The 16747-nt window shown below is 32.9% G+C and overlaps 1 protein-coding gene across 2 annotated transcripts in view; it reads right to left on the reverse strand.

The window, feature by feature from the left end:
* The window catches only part of LOC114331060 (transcription factor cwo), a 100987-nt gene that overhangs the window by 26743 nt on the left and 57497 nt on the right, over window positions 1-16747 (reverse strand). The window contains exon 4 of one of the 2 annotated variants that reach the window (XM_028280534.2): window positions 3189-3391. In XM_028280534.2, coding sequence (XP_028136335.2) covers window positions 3189-3391 — 203 coding nt within the window. Of the gene's footprint in view, window positions 1-3188; window positions 3455-16747 lie in introns of both variants that reach the window. The other variant, XM_028280535.2, reaches the window with a different exon arrangement.

Genomic DNA, 16747 nt, shown 5'->3' on the forward strand with positions numbered 1-16747 from the left:
AATCATAGGTTATTTACATTTGAGTTTGACACTTCGTGAATGTCAAACTAAATTTTAAATTAAGTATTAATAAATCATCAATGACATTTGATAATGAATTTAATTATTAAATAAAATAAATAAGATGTTCAAAAATACAATTTGAGTATATTTTAAAAGCAATAATTTATTAACAGCTTTAAAAGGGTTTATACGAGTATACGGCCTCCCCTTTATGATAAATGGACTGTTCCATTTGCTATGAAATTAAAATATAGTCGGTTCGCTAATCTCGACACAACTGGCTAGTGATTTTAGTAGGTAATTTTTTTGTTTTTTGCGAATTTTGCCAAAATTGGAAAAATTACTAATTATTTAGTAATTATTAACTAATCAGTAATCATTTTTTTTTTGCCAAATTGACAAAATTATTGACTAAAATCACTAGCCAGTTGTGTGAGTTTAGCGAACCGACAGTATATGAAATAATATTGTTTGGTATAAAAAATTATGGTCTGATATGTGCAATTACATCCTTCTAATAATAATGGAAAAAAATATTTGAAGATTTTTTTCAAATTATGGATACCAACAACATTTTAATTTATAACTCTTTTATTTTTAATTTGACGAAGAAAAGTTATTCTTCATAAAAAGCTCTTCATGTTCTAAGATTTATGATGCAACCATCAAATATAAAATTTTATACGAGGTATTAAAAAAATATGAATTTCGATCAAGAGTAAACTACCTTTATAGTTCATAACATTTAAATTAGAATGATATAATTGCACATTAAAACATAATTATTAATTCTAAACTAGTTTTCATAATAGCAATTTTCCATATTATGAATTAAAATACGTAAATAAACAAAGTTTTCGTTATGATAATGCTCGCATTTTCAGCTTGTTTTTTTATTAATTTGTCTTCCGGTCGCGCAATGTCATCGTCGCATATACCATGAATTAACTACTAAAAGTATGTAAAATGAACATATTATATGCACTTATTGTAAATTTGTTTCATATCTTCCGGCCGCGCAACACAATACAAAATGAGTAAAATTAGTAGTTTTTGCAAAATTTCAAAGTTTGCTTTCTAGTACAATTGAATCATACGACTTTTAGAGATGCTATAGTTTAATTATATTACAATAGTATATTTAAAATCCAAGCATACAAGATAAACTTTGATATTCAAGTGGACTTCGGTAGCGCAGCTTCGTCAAAAACAGCAGACTACCGAGAGCCGAGATGAAAGTGACGAATACCAGCGAAGCGCGCGCAGCCACAAATAGAGATACATGTGGGAAGACCTCTACAATGGAGTATTTGTCTTCTTCATTACAACGAACTGCCATTCCGCCATCTTCTCCAACATTTAGATGGAAATACAACAGGCCCACTAGGATATTCAGGACTGATTGGTAAGGCCCTACCTGATTGTTAAAGACTACCAATTGTTGATTTTAATCATATTGATTGTGAGATTCCAAAAGTTGACAAGCGTATTCTTAGCAAGAACTATTTGTACTTGCTTGAGATATCAGAAGTCATCAATTCAGGACATTGTTCAGAAGACTTTGTAGTACGTGATCCTGGCCCAATGACATTCAAGATGGCTTACTACTGCAAACCGAGTTTTGCATTTCTACATCAGTGTGTCAAGCAATTCTAAAAATCTGAGTGAGATTGTCACATTCATTCTCAAATGTTATATGTCTATGTGGTTTGCCATAAAAATAAACCACTAATTACAGATGGGCCTAGACATGTTTACAAAATCATTGAATCTACAAGGTACTTACCAAAAGAGCTTTTTCAAGTTGTTGATCCCATTTTAGAACGGAATGCTTACTTTGCCCATCCCGAAAATTTACTTTTGGCTATGATAACTGAAGAAAGAAACCATATCCGAGAGCTGGGTGTCAGGCGTGTCATGAAAGCAAAGCAAGCAATATCTGAAAGTGACTATCAGAATCTTTAAACCACCAAACCTACATTTTGAAGCTAAAGAGTATTACGAAATTATCAGATGGAACACCATTACACTGACTTCTCTTCCACTGTTAAGAACATTGACTAATGAAGAGATAAAACAGTATGTAAGCAATGAGTTCAAGTCTGTTATGAGTATAGATCAGGATCAGATATGATCACGTACTACAAAGTCTTCTGATCAATGTCCTGACTTGACGACTTCTGATATCTTAAGCAGATACTATTGCTCCTTGCTAAGAATACGCTTGTCAACTTTTGGAATCTCACAATCGATAGGATCAAAATCAACAACTGGTCTTTCCCAATACCTGTCTTTCACAATCAGGTAGGGCCTTTCCAATCGCCCCGGATATCCTATTGGGCCTGTTGTATTTTCATCTAAGTGTTGGAAAAGGTGGCGGAATGGCAGTTTGTTGTAATGGAGAAGAGAAATACTCTATTGTAAAGGTCTTCCCACATGTATCTCTATTTGTCTCCGCGCGCGCTTCGCTGGCATTCGTGACTTTCGCCTCGCAATCTCGGTAGTCTGCTGTTTTTGACGAAGCTGCGCGACCTAATTCCGCTTGAATATCAAAATCATATGCCTGGATTTTAAATATACTATTGTAATAGAATTAAACTATAGCATCTTTAAAAGTCCTATGATTAAAATGTACTCTAAACAGTCAAACTTTGAAATTTTGCAAAAACTACTAATTTTACTCATGTTGCGCGACCGTAAGATATGAAACAAATGTATAATAAGTGCATATATATATATATATATATATATATATATATATATATATATATATATATATATTGATTTTACATACTTTTAGTAGTTAATTCATGGTATAGGAACGCAATTAAAACTATCTGGCCTGCTTAAGAAAAATCAATTTTTTGCTAACTTCGAGGGCATTGCGCGAAGACAAATTAATAAAAAAATAATAAGTGCTTTTTTCAAGTCTATACCAATGGCGACTTTTGTGCACTATGGCGATCTGAAATAAAAAAAAAAGTTTTTTTCGAACCACCCTATTCTGGGGATTTCTATGCAGCTCCTCGACCTTCGAGATGTTTCGGGGCCTGTCTTTCACTTTCTCAACCGTTTGGAAGTTCAGGTGAGGACTTGTAAATCTTGTAACAGTATGAACATCTACATAAGACGAAATGAATGAATGATAATGAACTAATATAAACTAAAAATCTTACTGTATTTACCGATAGTGCTCAGTTGGATTCCCTTGGTCCTGTTGTAAATATTTCATATGTTTTATAGCCATTTCAATGATTTCCGTCTTCTCGATCCTCCCTCGTCCTTTTTTCAAATATTCTGTAGGTATTAATCGTGACAAATCGGCGAGACAATTGTTCATTCTATCCCTTCTTCTTTTCTCTATTATTCGATGTGACATTGGATCTTGCTAGTAAAAAAATTATACCTTCAAAGTCTTTTTTATTTTAATTGGCCACCACAAATTGTTAAGCTAAAATCATCGGCGACTAAATAATGCTGACTGTGATGCTAGTACAGTTGTACAACAATTATTAATGCACACAGACGGCACAGAACATAAGCAAGAACACAGTTAATAAAAAAAATTATTTATAATATATAATGATTAAGATTTTTTTTATTTTCAAAATCAAAATTTGGTTAAAATACAAAACAACAAAAACTTGTTTCTTGGAATATTCATATGTTCTCTAGAATATCCCAGCATTTTTGGTCTATTTTATAATATTCTTTACGTGCATCCAAATAAACTATTTATATAGTCTAGTCGCAGCAAAGGGGGTCCAGTGGACACTTTTAAGTCGCCGCGATTTGATGGTGGTATTATAGGTTTTTTGGGTCGCTGAATCCAATGGAAGTGGTCTGGAAGACCAAATGTGGGCGTTTAATTGTGATTAACAAATTATGGTCAAATTAGGTGTTTTTCAGGAATTATTAGAAGCCATGTAAATAAATTGATAGTGTTAAGGTCTTCTCTGGTGTATTTTTGGTCGCTGAATCGAATGCGACTAGTCGCGATTACTTAAAATGTGTTCTTATTTTGTTAATAACAAAATAATTGTTCATTCGCCGAAAAGCTCGAAATGCGTTATCTACAGCAAGTTTGTAGTCTTTTTCATAGTATTTTTATACGCTAAATCGATTGTCACTAGTCGTGATAGCTTAAACCACGTTCCGACTTTGTTATTAATAAATTATTGCAAAAATAACGGTTTATAGCAGGTTTACTCACGGTTTTTGCTCTAAATTTTAAAAACCCACTTGGAATGACATCCAATTTGGCATGCACGTAGCTAACATGTCAAACAAAACAAGTATATTGTACCGATGTGTGCTTTTACCCTGGGTGTGACTTTCACCCCGTTTCGGGGGTGAAAGAAGAAACCTTTAAAATAAGTTCGGAACTGGATCAACTGATTAATTCTAAGCAACGTTTGTTCTATACAGTTTTTTCACTAAGTCAATACTTTTCGAGTTATTTGCGAATGAATATGTTTATTTTTCAACAAAAAAACCAAATAACTCGAAAAGTATTGAGTTAGTGAAAAAACTGTATAGAACAAAAGTTGCTTAGAATTAATTAGTTTATCCACTTCCGGACTTATTTTAAAGGTTTCTTTTTTCACCTCCAGGGTAAAAGCAGACATCGGCACAATATCACTTGTTTTGTTTGACATGTTAGCTACGTGTATGCCAAATTTCATGTCAATTCAAGTGTTTTTTTTTTTAATTTAGAGCAAAAACCGTGAGTGAACGTAGGTACTATAAACCGTTATTTTTGCAATAATTTATTAATAACAAAGTCGGAACGTGGTTTAAGCTATCACGACTAGTGGCAATCGACTTAGCGTATAAAAATACTATGAAAAAGACTACAAACTTGCTGTAGATAGCCCATTATTTCGAGCTTTTCAGCGAATAAACTATTATTTTGTTATTAACAAAATAAGGACATATTTTGAGTAATCGAGACAAGTCGCATTCGATTCAGCGACCAAAAATACACCAGAGAAGACCTTAACACTATCAATGTATGTACAGGGCTTCTAATAATTTCTGAAAAACACCTAATTTTACAATAATTTGTTAATAACAATTAAACGCGCCAGATTTGGGCTTCCAGACCACTTCCATTGGATTCAGCGACCCAAAAAACCTACAATACCACCATCAAATCGCGGCGACCTAAAAGTGTCCACGGGACCCCCTATGTTGCGACTAGACTAATAAGGGAATACTGTAAAATAAAACATTTAAAGAAAACTAGAAAGTATCAAGATCAAGAGTAGCAGAAGACCTCTGGGATCACAAGTTTTTCCAATCTGGATTGTTTCTCAACCAAGAAGCTTTTGCTTTCTGCCTATACTTCGTCGGATTTTTATGTTTGCCTTGAGAATCAGCTTCATACACCATTTCATATATAATATCTCCTCTCAATATAAAAAATATGCTCTGCTTAATCATAAAACACGAACGATGCCGACTACCTCAACCCCTTCCGTGGAGGTCATGGTTGACCTACCTCCATTACATGATATATGGATGGAGAAGGAGGCGAAGGTAGGAGCATACAGGACGCGGATAAGACACCAGGAACCAGGCAAAAGGCAACGGTATCGAAATGTCTTACAGATATAGAATGTTCGTAAATACGGTTGTCGATTCGTCGGCTTGTCTGTCCTGTATATGTTCGTGGGCAACTGAAACAAGGTATCTCGTAGACACCTAGACGTCTTCATGGGGATTTGGTCTTCTACGGATCTGACGAAATTGGACAACTTGGAATGAGTAGTGAAGATGGTTTTGATGTTTAGAGTTTAGAGAATTAAGAGTTTTACTGATCTTGTCAGTGACACCTTTGATAAAAGGTAGAAAGATTTAGGGTTGGTCGGCGGCAAGGTTTCTTTTTTGGATGGAATGGGGTTTAGATGTTTTGAATGCTCATATTGATTTAGGTTTTATGGTAGCCGTTTTGTAAGAGTGTTTTCCTTATTGAATGAATTGATTGATTGATTATTGAATTGATTTCGGATGGTCTGTGAGTCGCTAAATCTTATGGAACGGCAAACAAGAGTGTTGATAACTGAATTGAGTTGGTCGGGATGATGGTGTGACTGGATATTAAGATAACGGTTTGTATAGGTGGGTGTTTCTGAATAAGAACATCAAGGTATGCCAAAGACGCCTTAGACTCAACTTCCATGATGAATTGAATACTGGGATGTATTCCATCCAGGTGGGAGAGGAAGAGGAACAAAAATATCATCAACGTACCGTACCAGCAGGTGGGTTTGAGATTTGACGAGGACAGGGTTGTTGTTTCGAAATGTTGGGCACCTTTGATTTGATGATAGAAATGATTTTGGAATGAAAAGTATGTACCTATTAGATAGATATACAGTATTTTATAAGAGATAATGTGTCTTGGGGAATTTAATGTTTATAGAGTCCAAGATGGAAATGGTTTCATCAATAGCAATAGGAATGTTGGTAAATAAAGAAACATTGTCAAAACTAACTAGGACATCTGAGGGAGATATAGAAATATATTTGTCAGAAGATCAATGAAATGGAGAGAATTTTTGACAACGGACAAGGCGTTTTCAGCTAATGGTTGTAGGTAGGGATAAGGCGAGATGTTTTGCCAATTTCTGAGTGGAGCAATTGTATGCACTGACGGTGGATATTAGGGGGACATTGGGCTTATGGATTTATGGAAGGCCGTATATTCTTGGAATTCGGGATCAAATCGGCGACAGTGGGAAAGCTATGTGGTCTATAAACCCAACGGCATTGGATAAACCCCGCCGATTACAAAGAAATGCCTACCCTAAATACAAACATTTTTCTCTGTCGCAGTCGTCAGATAGTTTTAATCGAAAGTTTAATATCAATTTACGTAAAAAATGATAAATAAATTACCGTCACAAAACGGAAAGCGTTCCGTAAAAAGTTAAAAAGAAGACAAAAGAATCTACTATGTAATCATTTCAGGGTAAAAAACTCTTGTACCTACGTTATTGAATATAATCTACATACAATACAAATATTATGCAATATATCTTTATGGTATGTCATCATTACATTATTTGACGTCAATGATACTATTTTGAGTACGTAAAACTTGGGTAAGCATTTACTTGTTATCAATCTCGTTAAAGATATTTCACTACTTAAATGATTAACCAGCTAACTTTGGATTTTTTTAGTCAACAGGATCATAGAAATATTTATTTTCCAATTTTTTGGCAGGTTTGTAATTTACCTTGTGGAATGTTTCTTCCTTTTAGCAAAAACAATGACCAATAGTTAGTTATTTCATCTAAGAATACATACGGAAATGGTGTAAAAACTTCAAATCATTCCCATTTAAAAATATAAGACCTTATGTTATGTATTACATTCCTTTTAAAAATTATTGATATCACAGTTGATAATCCTCAACGCAATGTTATAAACCAGTTATCACATTCCACATAATATTCTTTAGCAGTTGTTTTATATTTTAACAAAACTGTGTCTTTGAAGATCAAACAAATTTACAAATTTTGCACTTCTATCAAATATATTACACAGACCAACAGTGGAAAAGTTTCTTAATTATTTTGCTAATAGTCCATTTACTCACGGTTTTTGCTGTTAATTTTAAAGAACCGCTTGGATTGACATGCATTTTGGCATGAACATAGCTAACATGTCAAAGAACAAAAAGTGATAGCGTGACGATGTGTGCTTTTGTTGGGAGTGAGTTTCACCCCCTTCTCAGGGGTGGAAAAACATATTATGTTCAAAATAAAATTCCAACTTGGATAGACTGACTGATTCTAAGCAACTTTTATTCTACATAATATAGAGTTTTTTCACTAAGTCAACACTTTCGAGTTATTAGCGAGTGAATATGTTTATTTTTCCAAAAAAAAAACACGTTTTAGACGGTTTTTCGCAAATACCCAAATCAAAAAGTAAGTATTTTACCGAAAAAAAAATCCTTCGCAAAAATATAGCTTATAAAAAAGTGAAAAAAATGGTGTATATGGAGTCTGTACATAGATCTAGCAGAAGCAGAGATGTAGCTAATGAAAAGTAGGTTATTATTCGTCAAATTCCAAATCGATTATTTCAACGTGAAATAACCAAAAAATGAAGCACTTTTCGGGAAAAACTCATAAAAATGATTTAAGTGTTAAAAAAACACTTTATTTTTTTTTAAGTTTCTAGCATTAAAAGCAAGTAAGTTACGCTCAAAATATAGTTGGTCTCTTTTTTTAGTAAAAAAAATCGTAAAAATAACAATCTAATTATTAGCATCCCAAATGAAATTATTAATTACCGCTTCACAAGCTACTTTACTTATGTACTGTTTATATGATATGTAAGTTTCATGGGTTAAAAAAAACTTAAAAATTGTTAGTGATACCAAAAATCTCAAACAGTAAAAAAATGTAGGCTTTGCTTTTCTGGATATTTTGAATTCTTTTGTTTTCCTGTAAGACAAAAATTGGTTAAGATATGGCTGTTCAAAATTTACATACACTCTTGATTTGTGGCTCGTTCAAGCCATTTTAACTAGGGCCTTTGAACCGATGAAACTTACAGATCATAATATAAACAATACAAAAGTAAAGTAACTTGTGAAGCGGTAATGATTAATTTCATTTATGATGCTAATTATGAGGTGATTTTCACGATTTTTTACCAAAAAATAAAAGGGACTACGACCAACATTATTTTGAGTTTAACCTACTTACTTTTGGTCTCAGAAACTTGTTTAAAAAAACAAAAATAAAGCTTTTTTAAACGCTTTAAAAAGGTCGCAATGAGTTCTCCACGAAAACTTCTTTATTTTTTTGGTTATTTCATGTTGAAATATTCGATTTGGAATTTGACAAATAAGAACCTACTTTTCATTAGTTCCATCTCTGCTTCTGCTGGGTCTACAGACGTCATATACCTATACACCATTTTGTTGCTATACACCGTTTTTTATAAGCTATATTTTTGCTAAGAATATTTTTTTCGATTAAATACTTACTTTTTGAGTTATTTGTGAAAAACCGTCTAAAAAAATGTTTTTTTTAGTTGAAAAATGAACATATTCATTCGAAATAAGTCAAAAATTGACTCGGTGGAAAAACTCTATAAAACAAAAGTTGCCTAGAATTTGACAGTTTATCAAATTCCGGACTTATTTTGAACGTATATTTTTTCACCCCTCAAGTAAAAGCACACGTCGGCACAGTGTCACTTTTTTTCTTGACATGTTAGCTATGTGTATGCCAAATTTTATGTCAATCCAAGCGGTTGTTTTAAATTTGGAAGTTTTGCAATATTTTACCGTGAAAGAATGGACTATAATTCGTCAAAAAAAAATACGAATTAGTAGACATAAAACGACATAAAATTTGGTTATATTTGTTAAAACAGTTTTTACGAATAATTTTTTGTTGGTGTGCGTTGTTTGTAAAGTGCCAACTTATAATAACAAAACATAGAAGTCACCATATCTATTTAACGAAATATGTAATTACAAATAACGATAAGATTGTTATTTTAACATATTTTTCCGCGTGTTTTAGTACATTAAAATCATAACAAAATTTCCGAATTACTTGTTAACATATCTGAAGAAAATTGTGCATGTCATGCAACCATTATCTCTGATTTTATTAGAAAAAGAACATACACGAGTCTGATACATATGCAATACGCAAAAAATACGCTTGTTTTCTGATTATTCTCTCGTTAATACTGTCAAAGATAAAGAGCGATGCTTCCAAATGGAAAATACAAGCAGATAAGAGGAAGGTATAGTGGCAGGGGTGGCCAAAGCTGTGGCTCTTTGAAGGATTATTTGTAGCTCTTAATAAATTTACCTGAATTAAAAGATGAAGTTTTCGATCCTAAGAGCATTATTAATAATATTTAGAAAATATTAAAATATTACTAAAAGATTTTTAAATCAAAAACTTATTGGTCCATTTCCTTAGAACACCTCCAAGGCTTCTAAAATTATATATATATATATATATATATATATATATATATATATATATATATATATATATATATATATATTGAATGGGTTGCATATGTGAGTCCATATTAAATATAGTAATGAAACACATACTTACTCACAATCATTTAATTATACTTTGACGACCGGTTTCGATCTCTACAATATACAGATCATCTTCAGGTCGGCGTTACAAGTAGTTAAATGCTACAATAAGAGAAAACTTGTGTTAGACCAGTGTCTGATTGAAGAGATGTTAATAGAAAGCCAAATTTAAAAAATTTTTTTATAAAATTTTTTGAAATAAAGGTTTGCAACTGTTGACATTTCAGAATATTGGTATATACAAAGTCAAACCTATGAGTAAAAATGCTCATAGGCATGTATGTGCAAATGGGTGCATACAGTTTGAATTTGTTGAGATTAAAATTTTTAACCATTAAAAAACAAAATAAACATAAACTGACTTAAATATGCTTCCAAATTCAAAGTAGTAATAATAAAAGAGATAGTCATTAGAACAATATTACTATCTCTTTTATTATTACTACTTTGAATTTGGAAGCATATTTAAGTCAGTTTATGTTTATTTTGTTTTTTAATGGTTAAAAATTTTAATCTCAACAAATTCAAACTGTATGCACCCATTTGCACATACATGCCTATGAGCATTTTTACTCATAGGTTTGACTTTGTATATACCAATATTCTGAAATGTCAACAGTTGCAAACCTTTATTTCAAAAAATTTTATAAAAAAATTTTTTAAATTTGGCTTTCTATTAACATCTCTTCAATCAGACACTGGTCTAACACAAGTTTTCTCTTATTGTAGCATTTAACTACTTGTAACGCCGACCTGAAGATGATCTGTATATTGTAGAGATCGAAACCGGTCGTCAAAGTATAATTAAATGATTGTGAGTAAGTCTGTGTTTCATTACTATATTTTATATATATATATATATATATATATATATATATATATATATATATATATATATATATATATATATTAATATATATTAATATATATTAATATAAAAATAAAATTTTTATTTTATTTTTATATTGGTCTTTACTCCTTCGAGTAACTAGGTCTATTTTCTGTTGAAATTTACCAGCTGAACAGACGGGGTCGTGAATTGTAAGTTTTTTGAATTCCCTCTTGTCTTCTTCGCTTCAGCATCCATCTGGCTTGCAAATTTTAGAAGCCTTGGAGGTGTTACCAAGGAAATGGACCAATAAGTTTTTGATTTAAAAATCTTTTAGTAATATTTTAATATTTTCTAAATATTATTAATAATGCTATTAGGATCGAAAACTTCATCTTTTAATTGCCAGATGACGCTAGTCACCTATTTTCACTTCAGTTGCAATGGGTGGGAAAACCTCTCAGTGCGGATCAATTGGGGTATGGAGAACAAGCCTACGTTCTTTCCGATGAGGCTCCAATAAGAGCCGAAAAATCGAGATTCAAGGGACTGGACTGCGCTCCGTATTCTAATTGAAAAGTAAGATTGTTTTGCCTTCGCATGCAACTGAATTAAAAATAAACATTTTATTTTATTTTTACCTGAATTACTTTGAAGCCAAGATGAAGACCACACTATAGTTCAACTACATTTATAAATTCTTTAAACATCGACTTATTGTCGACATTGTTATAGCCGAAATGGCCTAATTATTGTAATATGAAGGTCTTTTGACCTAACTATGTAGCTAGTTCCAACTACTTTGGATCTAAAGTTTCTACCTGATGATGGACTGATCGGTCCGAAAACGTTTGTGTGTTTTTTGTACTATAGAGGTACCCACTTCAATCGAATTTGGATCACTTTAGATAAAAATTTTAATAAATTTATATACCATCTACCTACAAGTGAAGTTTTACTTCCTTAGTAAGTTTTTTATTATGGTTTACAGCGATGCATCATTGTTATTATGAGAGGAATATTTTCCTTTATATTTTACCTGAATTACTTTTCATTTTTGTGTTTCAAAATGTCTTAAATTACTGACAACAAATATAAAAGACTAAGTGTAACATGAGGACTTAGACAAGAAGACCCCTTATCACTGTTGCTATTCAATTTGGCCTTAGAATATGTAGTAGTGTATAAGCAAAATATCATCTGAGCTGACTGGGGGATTAGCGAATCGAAGATCAAAACTATTGTTGGCTTTTGCTGATGATCTAGATCTAGATGCAGTCGCTCATTCTACAAGAGACCTGAGAGAGGTATTTTCAGAACTCGAGAAAGAAGCAGGTAGTGTGGGTCTTCGAATAAATAAAGTTGAAATACATGCTCGTAACCATAAATCCAAAACCAAAAGTTAGGCAGAACATAACTATTACTGGCCACAACTTCTAAGTAGGAAAAGAGTTTAAATATCTAGGGGCGGTCACCACAGATGACAAAGGCATATAAAAAGAGGTCTCAGCAAGGATAGCTGCGTGAAATAGAGCATTGTACTCCCTATCATCATTATTAAGATCTAAGCTGCTAAAAAGACAATCTAAATTAAGACTTTATATGTCAATTATTCACTTAAGGGGTGGGGGGTATGGTTTGAAATATTTAATTTTTTTTATTATTTCAAATAAAAGTGCATACTTTCAAGAATACTCTCTGAAAATTTCAAAATAATCGGAGTAAAATTTACAAAGATACAGCGTGTTGAATATCCCTACCATCGACTCGCTTTGCCGCGACTTCGCGCCAGCACGCTTGAGCGTAGTGAGAAACGTTAAACAACTGCTCGCCTTCTCTTTTGTAGATTACTCCTAGATTCAAAAAACATATTTCAATGTGCATCACTTTACGATTTGGCAGACAAATAAGAAGATGAAGATGCAGTTGTCAAAACTAAACGCATTTTTCTCAAAACTGCTTTTTCAAATGCGGTGGGCATTGTAACTGAAAAACTACTCGGCCGATCTACCTGATATTTTGCACATATTTTCTTGAGACATTTCATGAGGTAACAACGTCGAGATATTTTTCTTTTTTTGCTTATTTTTTGTTCAACAATAATTAATCTGTTGATTTTCACCAAATTTTTACCAAAAATTTCATTTTTTTGATTTCTGAGTGATTTCTGCCAAAAATTCAAAAATCATTAAAAATAAAAAAACTCGACGTTGTGACCTCGTGAAACGCATAAGCTAATTAAATCTTTTTGAATTTTTTGTTTCGTATGATCTAGTGATGAGTTCTGATGTCCACCGCAAAATCCATTTTTTTCTGAGCTGCCTGTCAAAATTTGTCACCAATGGCTTACTTTTCAATATTTTGGATTGAATTTTTTTCTAAATATTCTTTGAATTGTACTTAATACGATTATTTAATTTAAAAATAAAACAATTGTACCATAGCTTCGAAAAAAATTCACAAAATTGTGCTTGATATGTTGATTTCAAACCATACCCCCCCCCCCCTTAATTGTTAAATCGGAAGTGAAACATGGAGACATACTCATACATCAGCGGGAAATAAATAAGCTGCTGGTAATTGAAAGGAAAGTTTTCAGAATGATATACGACCCTCAAAGGGATACATTGCCAGGAGAGTGGAAAAGGCAACGCAAAGCTGAATTGGTGAATGTGTATGGTACTGAAAACATCGTCAGATATATAAAAGCTAAGATAAAATGGACAGGTCATGTGGTAAGATCAGAGGAGGACAGAGTGTTAAAGACGGTGTTTTTTAGAGACGGTAGAAGATCAGTAGACCGTTCCAGAAAAAGATGGAAGGATGATGAAGAATCGAAGTATCCTTAGAAATGATAAGTATGAGTTATTACAGCTGATTATGAAGGGTAAAATCGAAGGAAAAAGGGGGTTCTGATAGCCGACAAATATCTTGCCTGAAAAACATTCGCGACTGGACCGGGTTAAACCGTTGATTGAATATGCGTATATCCGTATATTCAATCAACGGTTAAACACACAGACGCTTTTCAGAAAAGCAGAAGATAGAGACGAATTTGCAATGGTTATAGCCAACCTTTATGGGTGGAGTCGGCACTAGAAGAAGAAGAACGATCTGAAGCATTTTATTTTACTTTAAAATTCGTGAAATCCAAATAGTGAGAGAAAAATTTAAAACCTTTTTTATACTTTCTAAATAATTGTTTCATTGAGGCTCGCGAAAAATTTCAAATTTTGAAAAATGGCCCGGACTATTAAGGAGCTTGGCTACCCCTACCCCTGGTATAGTGCATAAAACTTGATAAGATCTAATAGTCCAGAAAGCCACCGCGCATCCGCTAGGAAAAATATTCTAATTCGGATTTTTTGCACAGTCTTACTCAAAATGGACCCCTTTTAACAAATTTGCATGTTGCCAGGACCAAAAGGTGGTCAAAAAATTTTTAAACGTTTTTTTTTTTTGTTTTTTTCCTAAAATAATTTTTTTTTGCATTGAAAAAAGTTTTTTTAGGTTTTTTGGATCATTCCAAACAGAAAAGGCCTTTGGTGACTTTTCTCTAAAAATGATAGTTTTTGACATATTATAAGCGATTCAAAATTGAAAAATTGCGAAATCGGCCATTTTTAACCCTCAAAAACTATGTGAAAAAGTGAAAATTTTAATGTTGCCAAGGTAGGTTGATATTCTTTAAACATCAATTGATGAAATCCCGAAGAGTTTTTTGCAATACAATATTCAAAACTCCTTTGTTTTTTAATTGCTACTCAAGCGTGCGCGACACTATTTTCCACGCGACAGTATGATGCAAATGAAAGGAATAAATTCGTTATTTCGTAAACCGGCGACTTTAAGGAAAAATCCCGAAACCATTCGATTTTTATTTTAAAGTTATGATATTGTGGCATATATGGTATACTAGTGACGTCATCCGTATGGGCGTGATGACGTAATCGATGATTTTTTTAAATGAGAATAGGGGTCGTGTGGTAGCTCATTTGAAATGTTCTTCAATTCTCTATTCACTAATGTAAACATTTACATAATTATTTATACAGGGTGTCCTTCTACTTCTTTTTTTGTCAAATAATTTAATTTAATAAAAAAATTTTGGACACCCTGTATAAATAATTATGTAAATGTTTATATTACTGAATAGAGAATTGAAGAATCTTTCAAATGAGCTAGCACATGATTCCTATTCTCATTTAAAAAAATCATCAATTACGTCACCACGTCCAGATGGATGACGTCACTAGTATACCATATATGCCACAATATCATAACTTAAAAATAAAAATCGACCTGTTTCGGGATTTTTCCTTAAAGTCGCTGGTTTACGAAATAACGAATTTATTCCTTTCATTTGCACCATACTGTCGGTGGAAAATAGTGTCGCGCTCGCTTGATTAGCAATTAAAAAACAAAGGAGTTTTGAATATTGTATTGCAAAAAACTCTTCGGGATTTCATCAATTGATGTTTAAAGAATACCTACCTGCCTTGGCAACATTCAAATTTTCAGTTTTTCACGTAGTTTTTGAGAGTTAAAAATGGCCGATTTCGCAATTTTTCAATTTTTAATCGCTTATATGTCAAAAGCTATCATTTTTAGAGAAAAGTTACTAAAGACCTTTTCTGTTTGGAATGATCCAAAAAACCTAAAAAAACTTTTTTCTTGCAAAAAAAAGAATTTTAGGAAAAAAACAAAAAAAAAACGTTTAAAAAATGTTTGACCACCTTTTGGTCCTGGCAACATGCAAATTTGTTAAAATGAGTCCTTTTTGAGTAAGATTGTGCAAAAAATCCGAACTAGAATATTTTTCCTAGCGGATGCGCAGTGGCTTTCTGGACTATAAGGTTTGTTCCAACTCGATACAAAAACGTTCTTGAATCGTTACGCGCATGCGCCATAACGAATAATTATGTGCAGTAACACATTTCTCGTTACTGCGCATACTCGTAACCGTTCGAGAACTGTTTTGTATCGAGTTGGAACAAACCTATTGTGTACTAGGGCGGTCCGATAAGTACTTAATTAAAAAAAAAACGAAAATTTTGGAAAAGTGGTGATTTATTTCTGAACGTAGTTTCCTTTTAGACCGATACATTTGACCCAGCGGTGCTCCACCTTCTTTAACCCGTTTGAAAAATACATTTTATCGAGGTGTGCAGAGCAGGCTTCCGTAGCGGTGATGAACTCCTCATTCCACTTAAATTTGTGTTCGGCGAGAGAGTTTTTCAAGTTTGGAAACAAACGTACAAAGTCGTACAGCGCCAAATCTGGAGAATACGGTGGATGGGACAGTAGCTCGCAGCCCAATTTGACCAGGGCGACGGCTGATGTGTGAGGCGGTGAGTTTTCATGGTGGAAGAGTACATTTTTCTTCCCCAATTGGGGCTGTTTTTTCTGCAATTCGGCGTCGAATCGGCACAATAATACAGCATTGTAAAGTCCTGTGACTGTTTGGCCCTTTTCCAGGAAGTTGATATAGATCACAGCTTCTCTCATTTTTCTCGTCACACGTCTTCTGATATCAGAATAATTGTCATTGGCATAACAGAGATGATTTATGTTGTTCTGAAGCTATTTCCTGATGATTTAGTAACTCCATGACAGATACAAATAGTTTTAGCCAGAAAATATCTCCCTGACGAATCCTCTGTCAATTTTTATCTTCTCAGACATGCAAGGAAGGTTTGCAGTTATTATGGAGTTGGTAAATGCGCTTAAAAGGAATGTACACGTTTATTGCATTCCAGAAACAAGGTTTTAAAGGGAAAAAGGCGAAAGAACTAGGTGAAGGGTACAAGTAGTAT

Source organism: Diabrotica virgifera, chromosome 2, assembly GCF_917563875.1.
Source record: "Diabrotica virgifera virgifera chromosome 2, PGI_DIABVI_V3a".
In the NCBI taxonomy this organism is placed as follows: domain Eukaryota; kingdom Metazoa; phylum Arthropoda; class Insecta; order Coleoptera; family Chrysomelidae; genus Diabrotica; species Diabrotica virgifera.